At 48.5% G+C, this 27,395-nt stretch overlaps 1 protein-coding gene and 1 long non-coding RNA gene across 14 annotated transcripts in view; one reads left to right on the top strand and one right to left on the bottom strand.

The window, feature by feature from the left end:
- Positions 1-11,423, top strand: part of MTMR3 (myotubularin related protein 3) — a 143,710-nt gene extending 132,287 nt beyond the window's left edge. For 2 of the 9 annotated variants that reach the window (XM_032309268.1, XM_032309267.1), the window contains 6 exons: positions 724-2,140; positions 2,889-2,942; positions 3,269-3,379; positions 3,834-3,922; positions 4,697-4,723; positions 6,676-11,423. In XM_032309268.1, coding sequence (XP_032165159.1) covers positions 724-2,140; positions 2,889-2,942; positions 3,269-3,379; positions 3,834-3,922; positions 4,697-4,723; positions 6,676-6,847 — 1,870 coding nt within the window. In that variant the 3' untranslated portion in view covers positions 6,848-11,423. The remainder of the gene's footprint in view (positions 1-723; positions 2,141-2,888; positions 2,943-3,268; positions 3,380-3,833; positions 3,923-4,696; positions 4,724-6,675) is intronic. The other 7 variants (XM_032309269.1, XM_032309270.1, XM_032309273.1 and 4 more) reach the window with 4 other exon arrangements.
- The window catches only part of LOC116571418, a 101,805-nt gene that overhangs the window by 16,438 nt on the left and 57,972 nt on the right, over positions 1-27,395 (bottom strand). For 3 of the 5 annotated variants that reach the window (XR_004277873.1, XR_004277875.1, XR_004277876.1), the window contains exon 2: positions 17,434-17,513. This is a non-coding gene — a long non-coding RNA (uncharacterized LOC116571418). Of the gene's footprint in view, positions 1-17,433; positions 17,514-21,187; positions 21,370-27,395 lie in introns of all 5 variants that reach the window. The other 2 variants (XR_004277874.1, XR_004277877.1) reach the window with 2 other exon arrangements.

The raw sequence follows: 27,395 nt of genomic DNA, 5'->3' as shown, positions 1-27,395 counted from the left end.
TTGTGCACACACAGGCATGGTCAGAGATCATGGCGTCCAGCTCCACATGTCTCACCTAGATCTCTGAAGTTTTCTCAGGGCAGGTTATAAGGGTTTCAGGCTTTGAGGCCATGAGAGTCTCATTTCCTGAAGGGCACTGGGCCCTGTCACTGTATTGCTCGGCTGCATGCAACAAGCCATTTCTCAGTTAATGTGCAAACCTCTAGGTTCCTTGTGACCCTCTGGCTTGAGTTTCAGCCACTGCTCTGTGCTCTTGCCTTTCTGCTGTCATTTGTCTTGTTGGGGTTGAAAGGCAAATGCTGTCAGATGATACAAAGTTTGGCTTTGCCACTTTACTGAATTCAGACTGCTAAACAACATGTTAATTTAAAATATTGTAATAGAAAACCAGCAGTGCTACTTTCCTTTGCCACTAGTGGAGAAACAGAGCAGTATCATGATGTTTTTTTAAATACAGCATTTGCTATTTGTTTATTTGTAGGGACACGGGGTGGGGTGGGGTGGGGCTAGTCGGGTAGGTTGAGAGGAGATTTGCAGACTAGAAGAAGGGCCAATCCTGGGGCTTTTTGCCTGTCAGTCTGAGCCACACTTGGGAGATGCCATGGCTCCTTGAGGAGCTACAGTGGACCCAGTTATGAAACAACTGCCTGTTAAAACCAGTTGTCTGCTACTTTCCTCTGAACAGCCTCAGATTCTCATTTCCCTCAAACTCCTTTTGTTTAGGCTACCAAAGACTAGATCATTTGACAATCTGACTACAGCTTGTGACAACACAGTGCCTCTGGCCAGCCGGCGCAGCAGTGACCCAAGTCTGAACGAGAAGTGGCAGGAGCACCGGCGCTCACTGGAACTGAGCAGCCTAGCTGGTCCTGGGGAGGAGCCTCTCGATCCTGACAGCCTGGGAAAGCCCACCAAAGTGCTGGGCGGTGCTGAGCTGTCTGTCGCGGCTGGAGTGGCTGAGGGGCAGATGGAGAACATTTTGCAAGAGGCCACCAAAGAGGAGAGTGGGGTAGAGGAACCTCCCCATAGGGGGAGCATTGAGATGCAGGAGGTCGAAGAGGAGGCTGTCTTAGAAAAGCAGATCAGGGCAAAGACCCTCGAGGGCTCACCAATTATCTTTCCTCAAGAACCAGAACTGGGTGATGCTGCTCTGGTGAACCGTCTAGACACTGGCCTTTCTGTGTTCTCCCAGGATATTCCTGAGCAGCAGGGTAGGCACAGTGTTCTCCCCAGTTTTCTCCCGGAGTCCCTCGAGCGAGAGGATGCCCAGGAGGTCCCTATGGAACAGCCCCAAATAGGAGCTACCACAGAGGGTAGGGAGGAAGCTTTTCTTCCAGTCCCAGTAGATGCAAAAGATGGCTATGGTACCTCACAGTCAAGTTCTCTGCTGCCCTCCCAAGTCCCATTTGAGGCCAGAGGACCAAATACAGACAGTTCAATGGACATGTTAACAGAAGATCAAGTCAAGTCAGAAAGTGGGCCCGAAGGCCATCATACACCTTGCCTGGTAAACAGTGGCTGGTTCAGTGACAAGCACATGCTTCCTCAGACCATGGAGCCCCGGCCTTCGGGGAAGAGCCTAGCTGAGAGGCCCCAGGTGGCATCTGTGGTACATAGGACTTCCCCTGGCAGCACCCACAGCCCAACACATTCTCCTTGTGCCTTGCCTTTAGCCGAATGTAAAGAGGGGCTTGTGTGCAATGGTGCCCCAGAGACTGAAAATAAGGCTTTAGAGCAGCCCCCAGGGCTTAGCACTCTCCAGAAGCATGCCACCCCCAACGGGCACTGCACCAATGGCGAGGCTGGCAAGAGCAAGGACTCACTGAGCCGCCAGCTGTCTGCTACAAGCTGCGGCTCTGCCCACTTACACTCGAGGAACTTGCACCACAAGTGGCTGCACAGCCACTTGGGGAGGCCATCTACAACGGGCAGCCCTGACCAGCCTTCCCGCAGCCACCTGGACGATGATGGCATGCCTGTGTACACGGACACTATCCAGCAGCGCCTGCGTCAGATTGAGTCAGGCCATCAGCAGGAAGTGGAGACCTTGAAGAAACAAGTACAGGAGCTGAGGAGTCGCCTGGAGAGCCAGTACCTGACTGGCTCCCTCCGCTTCAATGGGGACTTTGGGGATGAAGTGGTGAGTAGACCACAGTGCCTCCATAGCTGCCCTAGGAGAGGGCACACTGAGGCTGGGTGCTCTTTGTGCCCTGTGCACAGTAATTGGTACAGATTTCTAGAAGAACTGGAAAGGTCCAGAGTAGTTCTTTTGAGAGGCTGGAGATCAGCATCAGCCGTGAATGGCAGTCAGCCTGTTGTTCTTTCCTGCCTTGCTTGCTTGCCACAGGGGTCCTGTTCAGGCAGTTAGAATAAGGAAGACAGCACTCAGTATGTGGCTGGTCAGATCTCTTTGGAGAGAGGATCATGTTTTAAGAAAAGGCATGAACTCCTGGGTTCATTAGTAGGGCAATGTCAGATATTTCTGTCAAATTATGATGCCTGTCCTACCCCAGTAGCTAGTAAACTGTGAGCTCCCCTGCCTCCCCCTCCCCTCAGCTGTAGTTTAATTAACAAATGTTTGTACTTGCCATGTGGCAGGTGATAGCAGTAGAAATGGGGAGACGGAATTGGTTTCTGGCACTGTGGAGGAGTTAGCACTGATGGTGCCTGGTGACTGGAAGTGGGGGGTGGTGGCTACGTGAAGGGAGGCTCTCAGGGAGGTGCTCTCCTCACAGGCTGGGTCTGACTTGATACGTTCAAGTACAGGAGGGAGCCTGGCTCTGAAGCAGTCAGCGTACACTAAAGGCGGGCTCATCCAATGACTTTCAATTCAAACTGACTTCTCAGTATTTCCTTCATACTAATGATGGTTTCTCATTTTCCCAAAGAGTCCTTCAGAGAAAGGAGGACATGCCCAAAGCACTCAGTTTCAACACACAGATGTAAGTGGCAGGGTTGGAGTAACAGACTCACTGGAGCAGCTGACTCAGAGTTCACACGCCACCCCGGTCACTTCCTGGATCCCAAGGCCTATCCTTCCCCTGCAGTCACTGCACACAGCCTTAGACCTGTGCATCTCTCTTCCACCTGAGTTTAGCCCTGTCTCTGCACCTGCTCAACCCATTTCTTGATGGCTGAGGTGCCAACAGATTTGGCAGCCCTTAATACTCAGGCCCACCCGAAGTCCCCAGTGCTCCCTTCTTTACTAAGCCCTTTCTTCTGGGAGGAGCCAGGTTCATTCTGTTCAGCTCTGTTTGTTTGCCAACAGACTTCAATCCCCGACTCGGAAAGCAATCTGGATCAGAACTGTTTGTCTCGCTGCAGCACAGAGATTTTCTCTGAAGCCAGCTGGGAGCAGGTGGATAAACAGGACACGGAGGTACAGGCTCAGCCCCTGTTCTGAGTACCGTCCATGCAACTGTTTTACGGTTCTTCTCCACCCCCATCCCTGTCCCGTGCCCCTGGCCAAGGAATAACCTCATAGCACACTTAGCCTTGAGCCTCTGTGAATCCCCATCGAGCCAAGAATTTCTGAGTCAGGGAGACCCAGCAGTCTGGTCCTCTCTCCTCCTTGCCTCTCTGAACTGGATCCTTGCCCAGTCTTACGGTGACCCAGGGTGCTGCCACCCTGATACTTTATCTCAGGGGAGTTTGGAGTCCCCGCTAGGGAAACGATTTGGACGCCTTTCTTGTACTGCTGACATCAGCCTGCTGGGCTGGTGCCGCTGGAGCCAGTATGGTCCTTGTGACTCTTGCTGCCCCCAGCATGGCTCTGCTGGCTCCAGCTCGATGGCCCATCTCCAGTCACTAACCTGGCCCCACCTGTTTTACAGATGACCCGTTGGCTACCTGACCATCTGGCTGCCCACTGCTATGCGTGTGACAGCGCCTTCTGGCTCGCCAGCAGGAAGCACCACTGCAGGTGCCGTTTGGGTGTGTGGTGGGGGTGGGGTGGGCCAGGGTTTGGAGGCTGAGGTTTGACCCACAGAGCTTGCACCTTGGAGAGATGCAGGCGTCTGGCTGGCAGTGTCCCCTCTGAGGCAGAACCTGGGGTCTACAGGACTCCAGCTCATCTTTTGTGCCTCTGAAATTGGTTTTTGCATTTGTTGTTTTGGTTTTTTTCCAATTCAGAGTGATCATGACTAAATTTTAAAATGTGCAAATGATGTCCCCTTTTGTTCTGTTTTGCTTCCTGGATTAGCAGAGCAACAGCCGCCACCCAGACTACCATTACGTATTCCAGTTCTTCCCATTCAACATGGCTGCCCTGAGCAAGAAAAATTTTCCTGCTGTGGGCAGGGAACTTCATTTTCCTACTCCTTATCCTGCTCCCTGACCCCAAACTTGTCTTGTGGTAGTAGTGAGGAGACGTAGCTGTGGGGACTGGTAGGGACAGCTGAGGAGACATAGTCTTCAATCCTTAAGGCTCCCGACTTCTTTCTTCTTGGTTGGGGTAGTTAGCTGCTAGGAATGCTTTGCCCCAACAAGGGTGGTGACTGACTGTGCAGTGTTCATGGGGTAGGAAGTTTATCTGAATCCTGACATAGCTCATCCATAGGAGAGAACCCAGGTAGAAATGGAACCACCTCTTTGTCTAGTAATGATGCTTCAGGATCGTTTATCTCCCTACCATGCACCTCAAGCCCGTATGTCTTTGGTTGGCTTCTCCTCTGAGCTCTCTCTCCCCTCCTTGCAGGGACACTGACCGTGTTGATCAAACGTGGTGAGCATTTGCAACAACCTGTCTGTGATGTCTGCACATCTACAATAACTTCACACTAACGCTGCCATTTCCCCCTCTCTGCACTCACTGGGATGAAGCCTGGGGCTGGGAGCACAGGCAGGCAGGCAGGCAGGCAGGTGGGCTTGGGGGGTAACCAGAGCAGCCAACTGGGGAGACAGTTAGGGTTGAGTCAGACTGCAGCCATGTGCTCCCCTCCTGGCCACACAGGTCAGCGGAGCCGTCCTGCTTGTGACTTAGAAGCTGGGCTTCAGCAGGGGCTGCTCTTGGGGCAGAGCCAGTTGGGTTTTCAGAGCTATTTTCTTTGGGTTAGTCATTCAGTGGGATCCTAGAATGATGCTTCATGATATCTGAGTCAGACAGCATTGCTGCTCCAATTTTTTTTTTTTTTTTTTTTAAACAAAGAGACCAGGACTGAACAGAGGTGGTCTTTCCAGAGAACTGTTTTATCAGGGAAGACTTTAGTGGAGCGTTCCACTTGGGGTCTGTCAGGATCCCCTGAAAAAAGCCAGATAGGAAAGCTTAGTTGGTCAGATTCATATCAAGATGAACTCCAGCAGGTATATTAAATAAATGCATATGTTCAGAAATACATTTAGGTAATTTTCCTGTGAAACCACAGGTTCTTGCTGATTCATGCTTTTCTGAAACATGAGGTTCTTACTGCGTTCTAGAAGATGAAGTTATGTGTGTTTGTTTTAGTTCTGTCCTTCCATTGACCCATGTCTAGCCTTTCCTTTTGTGGGTCTTGTTGTTGTTGTTGTTGTTGTTTGGTCCCCAGAGGGTATTTAGTATTCTCTCCTCTGTGCCCAGGTGGTCCTTAGTTTACATTCTGTGGGTTTATATTCTGAGGAGCATAAATGAAAAGGTAGTGAGTGATGCTGGCTAAGGGGGAGCATTTCCCTTCAGCTGCTTTCCCCACGTCTTTGGTGGGCTATGTCAGGCTCCTTGAAGTCTCCCATTCTTGGGTTTATTGAGATTGAATTGTACTTCGGGGCCTAGCAGAGTGGGGTTGTAAGGTGAGCGGAAACTTCTCTACCAGTTCCTTTTCCTCTTAGCTCTAAAGGACAGTTGTTTGGTTGTGGGCACCTTTGCTTCATGGACACGTCAGAGCTGGGCTTTCAAGTGGAAGAGAGGGGAGCCCTGGGGCCTGAGTACAGTCTGGCCTTCGGGTGGAGCTCTGATAGTTCCTGGTAAATGCATGGGGGCAGGGGAGTGAGCTGTAATTGACTGACACCTATCTAATAAGGGGGGGTGTTTGTGCACGTGTGTTCATCTGTGCTCTCTTGTCCTTTCACCTTGAGCATGTGTTGCTTGTCTTCTGGCTTTGCATGCTGGCAGCAGGGCAGTCCTAGATGGCAGCAGTCTGTTCTTCATGTTGCTGCCTCCGAGCCTCTGGGGATGTAGCCTGTTGGACAAGGCTCCTCACCCCACCCCAGTTTGGCTAGGTAGTTTGGTCTTCTCTAAAGGGCTCGGAGGTAGTTCCATTGGACTCTGGTCTCTCTGTGACCACGAGCTACACAGAGGCCATTGCCCAAGTGGGTATGGCTCACTGGGTTTTTTGGGCCAGGACTTAGCCAGTGTTCTAGAACCTACTGCTGCGTGGGGCCCTTTTGTTCTCCTGGATCTCTCTTGAGCAGCATCCCCCCTGTGCACCTGTAACCTTGAGCCATATGGTGAGACAGCCAGGTGTCCTTGGCCCTAAAGTCACAGTGCTGTGCAGCTATACTAGGCAGGGACTTCCTGCCCCCCACCCCTCACCCCCACCCCCACCCTGGCTTTTCCTGGGCTAGAAAATGAAACAGCTCAGTCTTGGAGGAGTCTCCAGCACATTCGAATTACCACAACCAAGTTCTGTCTTCTGAAGTTGGTTTCCTCACACAATACCTGCGACCGAAACTAACTGTGTTTTGTTTTCTTCTTCCCATCTCAAGGAATTGTGGGAATGTGTTCTGCTCCAGTTGTTGTAATCAGAAGGTTCCAGTTCCCAGCCAGCAGCTCTTTGAACCCAGTCGAGTGTGCAAGTCTTGCTATAGCAGCCTTCATCCCACAAGCTCCAGCATTGACCTTGAACTGGATAAGCCCATTGCTGCCACTTCAAACTGAAGCTCAGTGACCTGGGGCGGGCAGAGGCCAAGCTGCTGTTCCTCTGACAGGCCCACACAGCCTGGACAGACCGAGAGGCCCGTGCACTTTGGAATGGGGGCATGGAACCACCTGCGCAGAGTGACAGAAATTTGGGATGTACCACTGGATTGTAGATCGATTTTTCTTTCCTGTTGTCCCTCCTCCCTCCTTTTGCATCTTCTGCCTCCAAAAAAGAAAGAAGTCCCCTGGTTGTCTTAAATTTTTTTTTTTTTTTTAAATGAAAGACCAGAGGTTACCAGGCCCCATGTAAACTGTTGAGCCGCCTGCTGTCCTGTGATGCTGAAGGTTGGCTTGGTTCCTCAGGATGGGAGGAGGCTGGTCAGAGTCAGGAGTGGAGGCCCAGGATGAGTGAGTGGGGGGAAGCAAGCCAGGGCTGATGTTTGTGACCATTTCTCGTGCTACTGCCACATTAGAGCTGATTAGAAAAACCTTTGCTGCTGAGGAGGCTGAAAGCATATTCCCTCGGAGCACTGCCCCAAGTGCCATCTCTCTCTTGAGAGGAGCTGGGCCTGTCCGACCTCAGAGATAAATGGGATTGGCATTTGAGGGAGGGACACAGAGTAAATGGAACCCTTCCAGGCCCTCTTTCAGGGAAGGAAGGTGTTTGTTTCTCTGAAGCGAGTGAGAGGGACTGGGAATGGGGGTGGCATGTTCTCTCTTGCATGGGATTCTGTTTTTAACTTGACCCTGGATGGTCTAGGGCTCCCTTCACTGTCATGAGTAGGCCTCTCGGCCAGGCTGTGTAGTACTTCCCACCCTCAGGCATAAGAGTGCATACTGGCCAGAGTGCGGTGTCCTGCTGCTGTGGCCAAGGCCAAAGCCTGCCCTGAGCCTGGGCACACCTGGAAGCCTCTTCTGGGGCCTGGTCCCCCAAACAATCTCTCTCCCTTGACCAGCACAGGGAAATCCAGACTCAGGGTTCCAAAAATTCCCCATTCCCAAACCAAACAAATCATGGATCTCCCCCCTTAAGGGGCAGAATCAGCCTTTTAGAGTGCAAGCCTCTGGAAAAGGGAGCATGTCCTATACAATCAGCCTTCCTCCTCCTTCCCTTCCCTTTTTGGGGCAGTGGGAATGGCCCAGCGATCCCCCTGCCCTGCTCCTGTGCTGCTGGCCAGCAGTGAGGGGACACTTGGTGACTCTGCAGGGTTCTTTAGGAAATTTGTGACACAGCCCTTAGGAGATTTGGGGCACCTTTCCTCAGTAAGTTTGGTGTGGTCCAAAAAGAGCCTTAAATCAAGAATATTTGTGGTAGAGTGAGTGTGGGGAAGGTTTGTGCTTTGTAATCTTGGCATCCATGTTTTGTGCCTGCCCTCCCTCTTGGGTAAGGGCCATGCTTGGCTCTGCTAAAAGCTGCTAACTGGTAATGGCGGATCGTGGTGAGCAGATGGGGATGAGGCCAGGGAACTCTCTGACCCTTCAGAAGCAATTCCCTGGCCAAGGGAAGTTGTGTCTCAGGAAGGTGGCTCCTGTGTGTGCCTGGGTGTGGTTACGAGGTGGCTCAGAGCCTCCCCTGGAGCTGTCAGTCCAGGCAAAGCCAAGAGCATCAGAATGAGTCTCTTGACTTCCTAGTGGCCGCAGGTAGCTCAGAGTCTGACTTTAGTGAAACAGGGTGTAGTTCTTCTCCACACTCTGTATGGTCTGGCCGTGCAGGTGGGGAGAAGTCAGTCTAATTAAAGATTGTGCAGTTCCTAGTGACAGGTGCCAAGAGGTTATGATACGGGTTTCTTGGGTCTGATGTACAGTGTGAATAAATGCTTGCAGCTCTTAGCCCTTTTCGATCAATGAAGCACTTTTTTATTAATATTTTTCTTTGTATGTAAAGGAGGAACCGTAACTCTCCGTAGCTGTACATATAACCCTTTTCTCCTAAAGAGGAGTCAGTCAGTGCTCCTATATTTTTCATTTTTTGTCAAAGCAGGAAGTAAATACTTTAGAACTGTTAAATATATAAATAAAGTGAATAAAGTTTAGTGTTCCGCATGGTAGCATTTGCTAACACATTCTAATTGTTTGCCCTGTGGTTTATTCCCTCTTCATCCCTTTTCCCTCTTACACAGCAGCAGTTCAAGGTGCTGCCGGGAAGCTGAACTTTGGAGAAGGGAACTACAGGTTTCTGTTCTACTCTGGACCTTGGCAAGCATGTGCTCCACAGTGCCCAAGCACTGGAACACCTTTCCTTCATGGTTTTGCCCCTAACCTCTCTCTCAAGCTAAAAAGGCAAAGCAATCAGGCATCTTAACAATCGGCGGGGGTGGGGGTGGGGGTGGGGTGGTGTTCCTCATCCAAAGAACTGAGCATCAGTAGTAAATACAGTAAACTACCTCTGGCTTCTAGCCATGCCCCCCCAGTAGCCGGTGCTCTGGCCCCTTAAGCCCACAGTGGCATTTGCAGGGAGCCCTGCATGGGGAGATGTTGAGGCAGGGGGAGGTGTCCAGAAAGTGCTGCTTCCTGTGCTTGGATGAGAGCGAGTGGGTGGGCCGAGAGACCCCCGGAGTAGAAGCTGACATGGGTGTGACTGGATCATGTGCCTGACTGCAGGTCATCCTCCCTCCACACCGAGCGCCCAACCTCTGCTCTGTAGACCTGCAGAACCAGCCAAGCAGGCAAGACCATAGTAATGGTCACTTCTTGACTAGTTCTTGCTCTTCTCAGAGGTGGATTTTCTTTCCCTGCGTCACCCTGGGGCACCCTTCCACCACACAGGTCTGTGGGAGAACTACATCATGCGCTTCCTCCCTAGAGGTTTGTCCTGAGTAGTGCCCACCATCTCTGGTGGGTTGGCCAGGCTCTAAAGAGTGACCTGCTCAGAGCCTCCCTCAGGGCCTCAACTCCAGGACAGGCTTTTCCACGGTCACTTTCTGGATGCACACTCTGCCTAGCTTGTGTAAAGTACCTGAAGAGGGGAGCTCAGCTGCATGTGCCATCCAGCAGGTGTTTGACAATGGCCTGTTTGGGAGAAGGTGCCCCTTCACCTGCTAGCAGGGAGGCCAGACCACATTCAGACCAGTTTGTAAAAATGAGTGTGTTCCAGCCACCGTGTGTCCACACACTGCTCCTGTTCCTAAGGTCTGATGGTTTAGACCTTGGCCAGTTAAAACATGAGGAAAACCCAGCAAGGCTGGCTGGAGCCTACAGGTGGGGAGCTGCTGGGGGGAGGTGAAGATGAAAGCCAGCGTGCTGGTGAGACCTGCACAGTGTGGGGCTGAGGCCGGGAGCTGCTATGGGAGAGGTCTGTGTGCAGAGAACGGTGGTTGGCCAAGGGCCATGCCAGCTTTCTTCAGGCCCCCACGAGGCGGCACTTGGTGTGAAGCAGTGAGGTACTAACAGTGATTGGCCAGGATGTCCTCCTCATCTCTGAACTTGATCCTGGCACTTTCTCAATATTTACCTTCTTTCTTTACTTTGGCCTTAATCCGAGTCTAAAAAATGAAAGGGCTGCCTTAATCCACTGGGATTTTTCTAGTGAGGAAGTACAGAAAATTTTTTGAATTATTTTGCTAATATTCTTACTGTGGATTCCTATGTTAACAAAGCATATTCTAGGACTTAGAAAGGTACTGTGGCAGATCTGAAGGAAAACGAAAAACATGGCGCTGGGAGATCTGTTAGACAATATGCAGCTATCGAATATATTGAAATGGGAATCAAGAATATACCCTAGAGTAAGATTACAGGCTCTTGAGACAGCCGATACACTTCGGGCTGCTGTGCGTGAAGCTAGGAGATTAGATTCCATATTTGTTGAAGTTAACTCTAGCCCTGGCCTCTCCCCATCTCTTAGGGCTGATTTGAAGGTGCTCTTGCAGGATTTCATTTAGCGAGTGCCTGTTCAAGCGACCCGTCCCCAAGGCTGCAGCTGCACCTGCCCAAGTGAGTTCACCAAGGAAAGGCTAACAGCACAGTTAAAAATGGACCCTAAGTCACGGAGCAGTGACTGATTATCCATTCGGAGTTTGGAATAACATGGCAAGAATCCCAGCTATTTAATTTCTAGTCACGTTTTCTAAGAGCATTTGTTTTAAGTCGAGGTTACCGACCTGGTGTCTCCAGGGCCGGCCTAGAATGTGTGAGAGGCTTCTGGCAGTAAGAGGTGACCCTCCTATGCTTTTGCCTCTTAAAACACAAGGCCTGCCGTCCATAGTAGGAAACCACTCTGACGCTTCCTCTCCTGTGTGCAGCGTTCACCTGCTGCACAGTCTGCACAGGTACCAGCTGCCTCCCCTGCAGAACAGCCCTCTCCTGAGCAAGGCCCATGTTCAGAGGCTTGAAGGAAAGGAGTCTCTCCCCACCCCCACTCCCTATGGGAATCACAAGGTTTTTAAATGTGGCTATTGTATTTTATTTACCACTTCCTATCTTGTCTTTCTACCTGAGTTGGGTCACCTTTTCTTACAGCGCTCCTAGTGGTTGCATTTCAATTGTATTTTCAAGTTGAAAGTTGTTTTACATTGGCATTTAAAATTGGCCTTTAACTGCTTCCCTATTGGTTCATAAGGTTTTTTTTTTTTGTTTTTTTGTTTTTTTTTTTAATGCAAACATAACCTGTGAGGCTTGGATGCTGTTTAAGAAACGCTGTGTGTTGCCACAGACAGTAGTGCTTGCCTATTGTAACACCGTTGATTCTGCTGTAGCCTTAGTGACCATGTAAATGAAATAAACGTGTCCTCTTCACCCACAAACAGTTGTTCGGCCCCTGGATTCTGGTTGTCACAGTGGTTCTTTAGTCAGTGCGGTGACCAGCAGCATACTGGGTGCTGGGATGAGTCAGTTCAGCTCCTTGGTCCCTCTGGGAGAGGGAGGGGCCTGGCCGGGAAGGGGCGGCTGAGCCCAGCGTTTGTGAGTCAGAGGCAGGGGACTTGAAATCCTGACGATTAGACGTGGAAGGGATCTTAGATGATCTGGTTTCAATGATCTGGTTTCGTGGTTTTCATGCTATTTTGTGGGGAGGGAGTCGCCATGCCCATTCAGTATTATACTTCCAAGTAAGATACGATTTGAAGAAAGGTTTTGGTGCTTAAAATAAAAGTCTGAAAATGATTTGATTTTATCCAAACTCCTCTGTTTTTTTGTGAGGGAAACAGCCTCAGGGAGCCACAAAGACTTACCCAAGACTGTCAATGAATTAACAGCAAAATCTGAGGAAGAAACTTTCTCTCCCAACTCCACCTCCACCACCTGCCAGTGCTCCTGGGCTTCCAGAAGACAACCTTAGATAAGTGGCTACGGTAACCTGCCTCTGAGCTAGAAATCTTAGAGAAGAGCTTAGTAAATGCTACCAAAAGGCTTAAAGAATGAGCCCTCCTCTTCCTCCCAAGCCAAATCAAAAGGTTTTGATACTAGGGGCGCTTGGGTGGCTCAGTGGGTTAAGGCCTTTGCCTTCGGCGCAGGTCATGATCCCAGGGTCCTGGGATCGAGCCCCGCGTCGGGCTCTCTGTTCTGCAGGGAGCCTGCTTCCTCCTCTCTCTCTGCCTGCCTCTTTGCCTACTTGTGATCTCCGTCTGTCAAATAAATAAATAAATCTAAAAAGAAAAAAAGGTTTTGATACTATAATCATTGTCTTTAACCTTTCAAATATGTGTTATTAGCATGAATTGTCTAAGTTGAAGTAATAACACTGTCTTAAATCAGCAGGACTGGGGGGGGCATTTTTACTACTGCAAATGGGTTAGTCGTGAATGGTCTCTGCCTCCAATTTATTTCTGAATTTGCTTTAGAGCAAAAAATCATATAATAGGTGAGTGGCTACAAATGTTAACAGTCACAGCTTGTCTGCAATCTCTGGTTATTGACAGAAGTGAAGTAGATGCTTGGAAAAAAGGATTAACAGAAGTTAATAGAAGAATACTCAACACCTACTTTCAATCCTTATCCTCGCTACATCAGTAGTAAGAAACACCTAGGGGTTATAAATAAGCCCTCAAATTACAATGAGAGCCACTAGCACTGAGCAGCAGCTGGGCCTGGCGATCCACCACCAGGCTAGCGCCCTCCGTCTCAGCCCTCAGGCCTACTCAAGGGCGGCTGTGGAGGCCTCACAGTGACGTCTCAGGCAGTGTAAACTCATGTGTGCACATAAGCGACGATTTTTACCATCTCAGCTATTTGAAGTGTTTGCAGAGAACCCCTGAAGCGCTGCCACAAAAGCCAGTTTCAAAACCACTAGTTTGGTGGAGAGAACCTGAGTTTCTGAGACCACAGATCTGGGTTTGGAATTCCAGCCCTGCAGCACCAGCTGAGCTCCCTTGTGGGCGGGTGGGGAGCTGAGCCATTTCCTCGTCTAGAGCACAGCGCTTTGCCAGAAGAACCGGTAGAAGGTGGTTGCTTAGTAAATGTTCCCCTCCCCACTGTTCATGGGATGAGATGGCATTTCTATCTCTGGCTGCTGGCAGACACTGCATGTCTGGCAGACGTTCTGTTGCACCATGTATTGAGACTAGGAGACAACCGGCCCCACCCTGGGTCTTCCACCTTACGGAGGTAAAATTCTGACCTTGAAGCATTCTGATCTGACATTTGCAATGTATTGTAAAACTATCACTACTCAAAGACTTTAAAGTTCATACATGTATTTTATTAAAGGGTTAAAATATTCTTATGGATGCAGGGGCTCTGATGCTTTTAAAATTGCGTAAAAGCAATGGAAGGGGGCCCGAGAGAAAGAAACCATTTGTTGGGGTTGAGGGGGCACCTAAGAACTCCTGAGCCCTGTGGAGACTGACATGGCCTCACTTTGCTGAGGTTCCTGACTAAAGACAGAGACCAGCTGTCCAGGCTGAGGAGCAGGGGAGGCAGAAGCAGGTGGCCTTTAACCTCTGCCGTGCAGATCTCTGAGGCAGAGGCCTGGGCCCAGGTTGTGTGCGCTATCTAGTAAGAAAACCTCCGTGAGGACCCTAGAGCCCAAGGTTGGAAAACGAAGCAAAAGACCTTGGGTTCATATGATCCCCATCCCTCCACCCTGGCCATCTCTTGTGCCAAAGAAGCCCAAGCTAGCTGAACGTATTTAAGGCTCTGTCACCCAACTTAAACCAGATTAGCGTTCACTGTAAATGGTTGCCCTACTACACCTTGCCATGTGGAAGGTCAGGCCCTAGACTGGTGGTTCATTCAAATCGCCGTGGAGGTGCCACGACCAGCTAGCACACCGTCTTCGCTGGGGCAGCTCCCACTCTTACTGTCAACTCTTGGGACATGACCTCTGTGCTCTGGCACCTCAGGTGCGATTCTTTCATCTGAATGATAAACCAGGTGCTGCCTCAGAGGCTCCTCTTGCCACACGCCCCCCCCCCCCCCCACTGTGCTCATATGTCCCTGAGGACTAGCCATGTGCTCCGGTCCCTGCCCCAGAGCATTCCTTCTCAAAGTACACTTTACCACAAGGCAACCCCCAGCCGGCGCTCACACCTCTGCAAACAGCCTCCAGCACCGGGCTTGTCCTCTGCTCTGTCCTCTGCTCGGTCTGGGGGACCTAACCGGTCAGTGTCCGGAGCTGGCGTGAACACTGGTGCCACTCTGCCCTTCCTCCTCCGCTCCCAAGTAAGAAGTTAACGTCTTTGCAGACACGTTCCCTGGGACTGGGAAACACTCCGCCATGCAGTCTGGCTATGAAGCTTAATCTTAAGTTCTGAACCATACCAGGCAGGAATAAACCAGAGCATCCAGCGCCACCTCATAGAGCTTCCGTCTGCTACTCGGGGGGAAGCCAGAGGAGTGGCAGCAGGGGCATCTGCCTCTCCTTAACTGATCACCCTTGTCTCTCCCACGACCTCCACCCAGCCCTACACTGCAGAGCACTCCAGGCTTTTAGAGAACTCTGCCAATGCCTGAAAAGCCCAGACAGAGCTGAGGACAAGGGCCTGGCTATCTGGGATCACCTAGTCACTCCTCCTTGCTGGCCCCTCACTGCAGGTCTTTGCTTTCAACAGCTCTGGATACACCAGGACTCATTCACTTAACAAGTAATTGAGGGCCGTGGGTTGGCACAGGCTTCACTGGTGATTCACACACACATAACCGCCCCCATCACCCTAAGAGGTGGTGACATGGCATTTCTGTCTTGACGCTGTTTGCCCTAGGAGTGTGCCGTCTGTTAGGGAAGATGGGGCAGATAAAAGTTAAGTTAAAGGGTGTTCATTATCCAAAAAGAACTGAGGCTTGAAAAAGCCTCTGAGTCAACCTACTTAAAATGGAGACTAGAGTTACACATAATGAACAGTGGAAAAGGTTTGACTGGAAATTCCTGGAAAACGAAACTACTACTAAAACTAGTAGGTCTCAAAGTGCAACTGCAACTATGGGCTAGTTCTTAGAACAAAATTATTTTATACGTATTTCCCTCCTAAAATTACACGATTGCACAACAGGATACCATTTCCGTGGGGCAGTCATTTTTGCAAAAGTTAGCGGCTTCCTCAGTTTCTCTCGAAGCCTCTCTTATTTCATTACTCAAATTGCCCCCCTGAAGCACCTCTCTGGTTCCACGAAGCTCTTCCTTTCTTAATGGACCTGACCCTCAGCCCCTTATTTGCGTGACTGTAGTCATTTGAGCAGTTTCCCACCAATACTCTGTGACTTTATGACATTGTACATTTTAAAACTTAAATTGTACTCTGGCACCATTTCATTGTACTGTCAACGTCAGAAATTTACAACATCTCACAATCTTAAGTATGAGATGGGGGGGATGCGGTGCGGGGAGGGTGGTAAGCAGGGGGATGCTTAAAAAGAGACAACAGGCCCCAAATGAAGTCAGCTGTGCAAAGCCCCACGTCCGCACATCCTGGCTTGCTACCTGAACTGCACCTTCAGCTCCCCAGGCAGAACCTTTAACCAGTCATCATGGAATTACCTAGTCAGTACTGGTGAGAGAATCCACTTGATATAGCCCCCTCTGATCCTGGGAGAAAGGCCATCTTCCGGAAACAATGCATTCCTTACTAACCATTCCCCTTTCCCATCCCATTTTTCCTTTTAAGAACCCTGCATTTTGTACAGCCCTTCAGAGCGCCTTTCTGCTGCTGGATGGTCCTATGTAAATTCATGACCTGCCCAACTAAGGAGTCACTGAATCAAAGCCAATTTGATCTCTGAAGTTACTCAGCTGAATTTTTATTGTTTAGCAATGTCTAAGTGGAAAGTAATTTTTTATATGCTCAGTTGTTCGGAGAATACTTTTCACGTGTTCTGACTTTAGCTTTCCTCTACAACTCTGAAGGCCTACATAGATACGGCTTAAAGGAATAAGAAAGCCCATCAGCACATCTGACCAGAGAACCTGCCCTGAAGGGGCAGCAGTGATGTCAACTCATGGCAATACTAGGTCAGCATGAGCCGAGGCAGGAGGGCAGGTTTGGGGAACTGAGTTGGAGCGCACAGTTTAGCAAATGAGGAAGTACTTGTAAAAAGAGGCCAAGGAAGTCTATTTTCGGTTAAACACTGGTCTCAATTCTTTAACTATTTGGGGTTTCTGAACAGAGAACTGAAAAAGATGATATAAGATTTATTATGGGTCAGACACTGTTTAACTACTTGAATTAACTAACACACTTAATTCTATCAACCTGGTAGGTCAATACTACTCTATCCTCATTTGAAAATAAGGCAGTGCCAGGGTGGCTCAGTCAGTTGGGCATCTATCTGCCTTTGTCTCAGGTCATGATTCCAGGGTCCTGGGACTGAGCCCCACGTCAGGCTCCCTGCTCAGTGGGAGTTTGCTTTTTCCTCTCCCTCTGTCTCTCCTCCCAGCTTGTGCTCTGTCTCTCAAATAAATTAGAAAAGAAAAGAAAATTTGACAACAGAGCCTGCACTGCTGTTAAGGCCCTGGCCCAAGGTTACACAGCAAATAAGTAGCAGAACCATGGTTTGAGTTCCGGCTCTCTGTCTCTAGAGCCCACATTCTTACCCAGCTTCTCCTTGGTCAGAGCCAGCTGGGAGTGGGTGCTAGGAGGATGAAGGAGTGGGAAGAACAGTGAGAGGCCATGTGCAGGATAAAAGGCCTGAATCAGAGCAGAGAAGGCGCAGGAGCAATTCCAAAGGGACCCTTGAAGTACTAGAGCTATTGCACTGAATTTACACAGGACTATTCATTTCCAAAATACAGAACCACATTACATTTCACACAAAGTAGTCCATGTTGCAAGAAGGAATTAGCTACTCTTTAAAATGTACTAAATTTCTTAGGAGGCGCTCCCTCACTCAACTGTAAGCCTTCGACCTCTCGCACAGAGACAAATCTGTTGGCAGTAGACACCAACTCCATGAAGGGTCAAGACAGCTCTTAGCCTGAAGAAGACACGGTCTGGTGATGTGTGTGGAGCCCTAGGTGGCCCAGACCCAGAGACTGTGGGACTTGTGTCCTAGCCCCCTTAGCTGCTTATTTAGGGTGTGGTCTTGACCACTGTACTCTCCTTTAATTTCTCACTTATGGGGATGTTTGTCCAATCAACCCACAAGGCTGTTGTTCCATGAAGAAAACCATGTTTTACAGCCTAGTGGCTCTGCAAGTGACACTGAATGCCTACTCTGACAGACTCGCCACACCTTACCAGCTTTCCAGTGTAGTCCAAAGTGGGAGGCGGCAGGAATCCTTGTCTGGACCATGCTTGAAGGCAATAGCATGTCTACTCTGCCAAACCAGAGAGAAGAGAGAAATAGATCAGGTCTTTCCAGGGGTGACAGAAACTCCTGGCCATCTCCAACCAGGAGGTTCCCAACATGAAACACTTCATATTCAGCAACTACAGTCAGACTCTTGATTTTGCCTCAGGTCATGATCTCAGGGTCTTGAGACCAAGTCCCACATTGGGTTCTGTGCTCAGAGCAGAGTCTGATGGAGGTTCTCTCTCTCCCTCTCCCTCTGCATGCTGCCCCTAAGTAAAATCTTAAAAAATATATATATATTTTTTTCTTTTGGCCATTCAGCTTGGATGACATCTACTACCCTGTCTTCCAGATTGCTGATGCATTCTTCTGCACTATCTAATCTGCTGTGGATTCCCCTCTAGTGGATCTGTCTAGCATTAGGCCAGCTAGACAGAGGGACGGAAAGAAATGGGGTGCCTGCCAGTGCTTCCATTCTCAGAGAAAGCCCCTACAGATCCTTGCCCCTTTAGCCCATGCCCTCACCCTAAAATTAGTTAGTCATAGGGCACAAGACTCTTGATCTGAAGGCTGTGGGTTGGAGCCCCATGTGTGGTGTAGAGTTTACTTAAAATAAAAAATTTCTTTTTAAAAATTTTTTATTTATTTGAACATGAGCAGGGGGGAGGGGCCAAGGGAGAAGAAGAAGCAAGCTCCCCACTAAGCAGGGAGCCTGACTTGGGGCTTGATCCCAGGGCTCCAAGATAATGACCTGAGCCTGAGGCAGATGCTTAACCAACTGAGCCACTTAGGTGACCCTAAAATAAACAATTAAAATAAATTAGTTAATAAATCTCCTTCCCATATGACACAGGCACTTTTTAAACTGCTGCCTCTGTGCTGAGTCTCAGGGCAAGTGAGCTTGTACATGGGCCCTTTAAAAGTGGACTCTCACTTTCCCACAGCCCTCCAGTTCTCCTGATCAGCCCTGCTGATTTTCAGAGCTCCTGAAGTTACATACCACTGATTTTTTTAAAGCCAGATGTTATGTGGGTTCCTCTTCCCAGTGCAGATCTCCATAGCTCGAGGTGCCTGATGAGGGGGCAGGGTTTGAACCCCTCACTTCTGAGGGATGATCTCTGTGCCTGTGATATCCCTCCCACTAGTGAGTCACTGTACCAGGGTTATGGGTCCCAACTAGAACATGCCTTTGCCCCTCCTACTCTTCTCCATGTGGCTTTCTTTCTATCTTTAGCTGTGGAAGAGCTGTTCTGCTAGTCTTCAGAACATTCTCAGTGGAGTTGCTACGTATGCAGGTGCAGCCTTGGTGTGTCCACGGGAGCAGGTAAGCTCAGGATCTCCCGCTATCTTGATCCACTCCCGAGGCTGATTTCTAATGGAAGGGATCTGCTACGATGAATCACCCCCAGTGCCCCAGGTTTAACTTAAAGCTGGTGGGATACTCTTGGCCTCTTGTTTGTTTACGTAATATGGCCATCTACCTCTTAATTAGTTGAGAACATCACAGGGACCCCAAGCCCGGGAACCTTTGATTATGTAGGAGGATTCTAGTCAAATAACAAAATGGGAGTTTCTAACCCTTGTCAGGCACCTCATTAGGCAGAAGAAAACAGGATCCTTGTCCTGATGGAAAGGAGAGTTGAGAGAAGACAGGTAAGTGTGATGAACGTTGCAGAGGAACGTTGCATTGCTGGGAACCTGCACTGAGCCTGTGGCAAGTCAAGAGAGGGGGACCTAAGGAAGTAATGTTTAAACTGAGGCCTGAAGGATGAGGGAAAGAGAAGGAAGATGCTGATTCATCAAGTACATACTGTGTGCTAAGCCACTGGCATCATTTCATTTAGTCCTGACAATGACCCTTTAAGTTAGGTATATTGTCCCCATTTTTCAGATGAGGAAACCGAGGCTCAAAAAGCTTAAGAGCCCCATTCAAGGTCACCTAGTTAACAGGTGGCAGAATGAGGACTTAAACTCAAGTCAGCATGATTTAAAAGCCATTCTAATTAGGGGCACCTGGGTGGCTCATTGGGTTAAAGCCGCTGCCTTCGGCTCAGGTCATGATCCCAGGGTCCTGGGATTGGGCTCCGCATTGGGCTCTCTGCTTGGCAGGGAACCTGCTTCCTCCTCTCTCTCTGCCTGCCTCTCTGCCTACGTGTGATCTCTCTCTGTCAAATAAATAAACAAAATCTTTAAAAAAAAAAAGGCCAACCTAATTAAAGGTTGTTGTCATAGTCATGGCCAGAAAAGATGAGCGCATCAGGATATGAAGAGAAGTGGATGTGTGGGCTCAGGAGGTACCAGTGCAAGTAGAACTAATGGGACTTAGTACGTGGTACTGAGATAAAGGAGGAGGAATCAAAGATGACTCCTGGTTTCTGTCTTTTTTTTTTTTTTTAAGATTTTATTTACTTAAGAGAGAGAGAGAGCATGAGAGGGGAGAAGGTCAGAGAGAGAAGCAGACTCCCCGTTGAGCTGGGAGCCTGATGCGGGACTCGATCCTGGAACTCCAGGATCACGACCTGATCTGAAGGCAGTCACTTAACCAACTGAGCCACCCAGGCACCCCTCCTCGTTTCTGTCTTGATCAACTGGGTGACTAGTGACCCACCCAGACGACCTACAAAGATGGAGAAAAGGGAGAAGGAAGTTTAAGGGAAAGAATCATTCACTTAAATTTGATACATTCTACTTCAGTTAAAAAAATTGGCTGATTAAATGAAAACCAAACAGGGAGAGTTCCATGCCTAGAAAGTTCCCCCTGTTCATGCCTCCTCAATCCCTGTGTTCTCTATACCCATTCATCACCCCTTCCTTCTGATGTCCAAAGGCACCCTGATTCTTTTCTGATCCTTGGTCCCTCTAATATCCAAACCCCAAGCAGAACATGACCCAGGACTGCCGAGAGAATGCTGTCCTTGGCCATACCAGTCACTCTCACAGAAGTGGCCCTATGGCTGCCACGTGCTTTCACCGGATCTTTTCTGACTGACACTTCCTTCCCTACTGAGGCTGCTGAGTTCCTTTAGGCAAAGCCCCTTCATCATCCTAGTGCTCAAATCATTCTGTGGGAGCAGCCTCTGCCTCCCCACGCTCAGAAGGGCCCTGCCCCTGCTTTAATGGTCTTCTATTGCAGGCTTGAAATTCCTACTGTATTTAATGAGGGGCCCACATCTTTATTTAGCACTAGGTCCCACAGATTATGTAGCTGGTCCTATCTGTACACTTGTGTCATAATGATGGGGAACCTGGAGCAGCATTCTTTCCCATCTCTGGGAATGAGCCTCATTTCCAACTACGACCCACTGCTTTGGAGATAAAGCAAAAAAAAAAAAAAAAAAAAAAAAAAGTTCACTTTCTTTGTTTCTATGAAATACAGTTTTATGTTTCTTCCTGGGTAATAACTTAGGAGAGAATCTTGGGACTAAAATGCAGAAATAACAAATTATGGGCTATTAAGTGTGGTTAATTAGTTCTTTATAGCTTAGGCAGAGACATGTCTGACTTCCTCTGGCATACTCAGTGATAGGTAGGGACATGGGCCTGCTTAAATACAACTTAGGGTCCCTCAGGAGGTAGAGGGAATAGCAACTGAGTAATCCCAGCCTGGCTTTTGAAGCTAAAATCTCCACCAAGGCCTCCCCACCAGTGAGAGTATGTTCTCTTGCAAGCCTAATCACTCAGTGATCAGGGACCCTTTACCTGAGATCTGCTCAGCTCTCCCAGTGTGGAGGTGGCCTGTGTGATGTCTAGGCATCATGCAGCAGCCTCTGGGTTGTAACTCATACTTCTACCCCAGACTCCAAGTTGGTTCCATCTGCCACTCCAGCTCCAAACAGCCACAAATCCTTGCTTACTTCAGTAAACACCTATTTTTTAAAAAACTGAACCAAAAAAATGTTGCTTAGATTCCTTGCTAAACAGGATGCAGAAATGCTCTGCTGCCTATGATCACAGCCCTTTGCATCCTGATGAGCTCGCGCATAAAGCACTATGACCTCTGAGTGGCAACTCTTCCAGTGTCACTTAGAGCAGTAATATCGACAGAAAATATAATCCGCCCCCAAATTCCTTGTTCATAGCCAGTATCAATTCAAACTGGTTATCAAAGGCTTTCAGAATGTACTAGGTCATCCCACTGATTCCCCACTGAACTGATCACGTAACTGCTGCCCTGCTCAGGAAGCTTAGCCTACATCCTTGGTTCACAAAAAGCCTGAATTCCTTCGTCTGGTATCTGCATGCGTCCCATTCTGACATCAGCTGGGCTTTCCAGCTCTATCGCCCTAGAGCCTGCATCCCAGCCACACCAAACTATTCTTTACTCCACGTACTTTCTCCCTTTTATTCTTCTCCCTCAACTTTTACATTCCTATTCATTGACTGCCTAACCTTGCTAGGTCTGGGGAATACAATAGGAAGAAAGCAGGCCCAGTCCCTAGGTCTAGTGAATCCATAATCACACAAACCTTCGAGGCAAAGTGTAAGAAGGGCTATGGGGGAAAGGAAAGGAGGCTCTGAGTGCCCACATCAGGGGTTTGGTCTAGTCTGGGCATCAGGAAAGCTCACTTGAGGAGTGTGATTTTTAATTTTTTTTAAAGATTTTATTTATTTATTAGAGAGAGTGTGTGCAAACGCCTGCACACATGCAAATGGGGGGAGGAGCAGAGGGAAAGAGAGAGAACCCCAAGCAGACTCTGCACTGAGCATGGAGGCCAACACTGGGCTTGATCCCCCAACCCTGAGATCAAGATGTGAGTTGAGATTGAGTCAGAGGCTTAACCAACTGAGCCACCCAGGCATCCCTTGAGGAGTGTGATTTCTGAGACCAGAAACAGAGGTGGTAACTGGGCACCAACTAGCAGCCAGGGCAGGCTACTAGGAGGGCATGTTCAGGCCGGACTAGCATGGAAGGAGCCCTGGAAGCAAGGCCATTTTGAGGGAAACTCTGACAGACCAGAGAGGCTGGAGTGCAGAGGGCAAGAGGAGATGTGAGTTCAGGTTAGGATAAGCTGAGTCTGAACTCAAAGTATGTGGTCGTCATCCCTAGAGCCAGGGGAGATCTTTGAAGGATTTTCAATAGTAGTATCAGGGTCTATGTTTTTTAAAGTAGGCTCTGTGCTCAATGTGGGGGCTTGAACTTTCAATCCTGTTATCAAAAGTTGCATGCTCTCCCGACTAAGCCAGCCAGGTGTCTCATCAGAGTTGTTTTTAAGAGGCTTCTGGAAGGGGTGCAGGGCACTTGCTGGGGCAATCAGATGAGAAGGGAGGAGCAGTGCAATAAAGTGTATGGGGGAGCGTTGGGTGGCTCAGTAAATTAAACATCTGCCTTTGGCCCAGGTCATGATCCCAGGGTCCTGGGATCGAGTCCCATGTCAGGCTGTCTGTTCAGCAGGAGTCTGCTTGCTTCTCCCTCTTCCTGCCACTCCCTTGCTTGTACTCTCTCTGTGTGTCAAATAAACAAATAAAATCTTAAAAAACAAAACCCAAAAACTTAAAAAAATAAAAAAAAGAAAGAGAGAAGTGTGTGGGTTGTAGAGAGTGGATAAGCCAGATCTCGGTCTTGCACAGTGGGAAGGACAGCGGTGTCATCTAGTGAGGCTCTGTGTGTCCTGGGGAAGTCTGGGGGCTTGTTCTGAAGAAGGCTCTCTGAGTGTTGTGCGCAGAGGCATTTCTGGGGTGGAGAGGAATGTGTGCCATTTGAGGCAGAGTGATGGAACTGGAACAGTGGATGGGAAGGAGCTTGCCCAGACAGAAGGAACAGGAGGCCAAGGACTAACCTAAAGACCAGGGAGAAAAAATGGAGTTGGCAAAGAGGGTCAAAAAGGAAAGAATGAAGTTATGGTGCCAAAAAAACAGGGAAGAGAGTATGTCAGAAAGCACGAGCCACAAAGGGCAAGTGGGCCCCTCAAAGAAAAGAGGGAAAGAATGGCGTAAAGGAAGAAGAGTAAATCTTAAGTCCAGAAGGCAGAGCACAGGGAGGCCGTGGAGCTGGAGCTTCAGGTGCAGGTGGGACTGGACAGAGAGGAGGGGGAGGTGGCAGGGGAAGCCTGGAGGTCAGTGACGCTAGATCCAGAGGGGCCTCTGTAAGGAGTTTGGCCCTGATTCTCAGGGTCAGCAGAGGGTTGTTAGTTCGATTTGGTCTTTTTTTTTTTTTTTTTGGTTTGTCTTTTTAATTAGAAACAAAGTGCAGGCTCCTTGTAAATAAATTAAGAACCACCCTCTACCAAAACAAACTCTGTAGCACCAAAGAAGTGTATGTTAACAACCGGAAGTTCCTTCTGCTAAATCCCACTCCTTAGCTAGCATTTCAGTGTTATCATCCCAGACTTTTCTGCCATTCACAGACTTCTTAGTTTCATGAAGACAGGATCATGCTACATGTAATTTTTCCAACTTCCCTCATGCAATCAGCAGTAATCGTGGGTTTCCCCCTGCACAGCCGGGACAGACCTGTGCTGACTACGGCTGTGTAACCCAGTCGCCACTGAATTAGCAGGTTAAACAATACAAAGCTGTTACCTCACGGTTTTTGTGTTCAGGAGTCTGGCACAGTGTGGCTGCTCCTCTGCTCACAGTCTCCCAGGGCTGCCCCCCCCATCTGAGACTTGGGGTCCTCTTCCAACCTCTTTCAAATTGTTGGCAGAATCCACTTCCTTGCAGCTTCAGGACTGAAGTTGGCTTCCTTGCTGGTGGTTGACTGGGGCCGCTCAGCTCCTAGAGGTTTCCTTCATTCCTTACCAGGTGATTCCCTCCATCTTCAAAGCCAGTAACAAATATACCTCAAGCTTCACACTTCTTCTAGGAAGAGCTGAATCCTTTTGAGGAGTCACCTGCTTAGGTCAGGGCCACTCAGGATAACCTCTCTTTCGGAAGGTCAGCTGTGCCATCTGACAACCTAATCAGGGGAACAGAATCCATCCCACTCCAAGTCTCATCCACACGCAAGGGCAGGGTCACTGCAGCTTCACCTTAGAATTCTGCCAGGCGCAATACCATACAATCGCCTTCCAATATAGGGACAGGTAAATTGTTACCCATGTTTTGCTTTCTAAAAACAACTACGTTTAGTAGTTTTTACATATATTTTGTATGCTTTGTAAATATTTTTATTTGGTTTTAAAAAGTGGCATTTCTGGGTTGAGCATATAATCACAGTATAATTTTTAAAAATATACATAGATTTATGTAAAAGAGATAAGCATCTCTTCAGGATCTACTTGGCTTTTCTTAGACTTCCCTTACTTTTTGTTTTTAAAAAAGATTTTCTTTATTTAACAGAGAGTGATTCAGTGAGAGAAGAAATACAGGCGGGGGGTGGGGAGAGGGAGAACCAGGCTTCCCACTGTGCAGGGAGCCTGACACGGGGCTCCATTCCAGGACCCTGGGATCATGACCGGAGCCGAAGGCAGGTAGATGCCCAACAACTGAGCCACCCATCTCCCCAGACTTTCCTTATTTTTGATGACTGACAGTTTTGAGGTACTAATCAGGTATTTTGTAGAATACCCCTTAATTAGCATTTGATGTTTTCCTCATGCTTAGACTAGGGTTTTTTAGGAGAAAGAATATAGAAATAAAGTGTCATTCTCATCACAGCCACTGAAGGGTACATACTATCAACATGTCCCTGTTCATGTTGGCCTGGATCACCTGGTTGAGGTCATGTTTGTCAGATTTCCCCACTGCAAAATGACTCTTTTTCCCCCTTTCCATACTTTGAATGTTGGAAGGAAATCACTATGTGAAGCCCACACCTACAGAGTAGGAAGTCATGGTCTATCCCACTGAGAGCACAGTATCTATATTAATCATGTAGAGTTCTACAAAGGGGATTTGTCTGTTCTCCTCTTTTAATTTATTTATATGATCACTGATTAATATCAGTATGGTCTCATGAATATGTACTTTACACTTTGGATTATACTCCTTTAGGGTTGACATAAGGTTTATTTGCCTGCTTGGGTACTCTTAGGATTTTGCACTGATGGATAACACTATTTCTACATGTGACAATCTCTAGTCTCTTTGACATTCTGTGGTGTAGTTTATTTTTTTTAGAAGATTTATTTATTTATTTGAGAGAGAGTCTGAGCCTGAGCCAGGGGAGGGTCAGAGGGAGAAGGAGAGATAGACAGACTCCCTGCTGAGCAGGGAACCCAAACTGGGGCTCAATTCCAGGACCCTGGGATCATGACCTGAGTTGAAGGCAGAGGCTTAGCCCACCTGAGTGCCCAGGTGCCCCAGTATAAACTTTTCTAATCCTGATGGCAAATTTAATGCTCTACTTTATTTTTATTGTTTAAATTGTTCTAATTTTGGCCACTGGGGACTCTTTCAGTTGGCTCCTGTGCCCTCTGGTATATGCCATATTTGTGTTATTTTATTGTTTGTTTCATGAGCACAATGTGGGGTTTGAACTTACAACCTTTGGATCAAGACCTAAGCTAAGATCAAGAGTCTATGTTTGAGGGAGAGGAAGCAAGAGGGTGGAAGAGTAGGAGACTGAAATATCATTAGGTCCCAGGAGTTCAGCTAGACAGTTATCAAACCATTCTGAACACCTACAAACTCAACAGGAGATAGAAGAGAAGAGCAGCAATTCTAGGAACAGAGAATTGACCACTTTCCAGAAGGTAGGACATGTGGAGAAATGAATCTGAAGCAACGGGAAGACAGACCGCAGAGGGAGGGGCTGGTTACTGGGTTGAGAGCGAGCAGCGGAGCACAAAATTGGAACTTTTAGAAGTCTGCTCCACTGAGGGAAGTCACTCCAGAGCTAAGCGGGGGTGGAGCCCTCACAGGGACAGTGTAGTCTCAGGACCCATGCGGTCACAGAAAGACCAGGAGTGTCTGAGTGTGGCAGAGCTTCCAGGTATTGGAGTGGGGAGGCTGGCTCCAGAGACAGAGATGAGGAGGGGGCTCTCAGCTCAGGGTTACCTGTTAAACCATGACCCAAGGCACAGTTGGGCCACTGCTCTTTAAGCAGGGACCCCACAAGTGGCAGATCCGGAGAGATCCCCTCCTTCCTCCTCCGGGAGGAGCAGTGTGGGAGTGCGTGGTAGGAATCTGCTGGATTTGGAGACTCCAAATGGGGTGGCCACATGCCAGAGATACAAACGCTTGGTCACAGGATGGGTGAGCTCCGAGTGCAGCCCAAGACCTGGAGATGGGAGGGACTGACTGCTTTTCTCTGAGGGCAATGAGGAGTGGGGTCCTGAGCTCTTGTCTCCCTCCTACAGGCCAGAGATTTGAAAGCCACCATCCTCATCCCCGTCCCCCAAAGCTGTATGGAAAGCATTCAGGGGACAAAAGCTACAGAGAGGGAACCCAAGCAGATTACTTAGCCTGGCTCCTGGCAATGGCAGTGCAATTATGCCTCAGGCAAAGACATTTGAGAATCATGTAACAGGCCCCTCCCTCAGAAGATCATCAAGAACATCCTGCCAAGACCAAGTTCACCGATCAATGAGAACTGTGGAACTCCAAAGCTAGGGGAAAGCAACACATTGAATTCATGGCTTCTTTCCCATGATCCTTGAGCCTTTCAAAGTTAACTTTTTTAAATTTTATTTTTTTCTTATTCTATTTAACTTTTCCTCTTTTTTTTTTTTCTTTTAAGATTTTATTTATTTATTGACACAGAGAGAGATCACAAGTAGGCAGAGAGGCAGGCAGAGAGAAAGGGGGAAGCAGGCTCCCCGCTGAGCAGAGAGCCCGATGTGGGGCTCGATCCCAGCACCCTGAGATCATGACCTGAGCCGAAGGCAGAGGCTCAACACACAGAGTCACCCAGGAGCCCCTAACTTTTCCTCTTTCTTATTTTAACATTTTAAAACTATTTTATCTTATCAAATACCTTTTTTAAAAGAAAAATCTTTTTAAATTTTCACTGTTAAATTCATATTCT

Source organism: Mustela erminea, chromosome 13 (assembly GCF_009829155.1).
Source record: "Mustela erminea isolate mMusErm1 chromosome 13, mMusErm1.Pri, whole genome shotgun sequence".
Lineage (NCBI taxonomy): Eukaryota > Metazoa > Chordata > Mammalia > Carnivora > Mustelidae > Mustela > Mustela erminea.
This window is presented reverse-complemented; position numbering and strand designations above follow the sequence as displayed.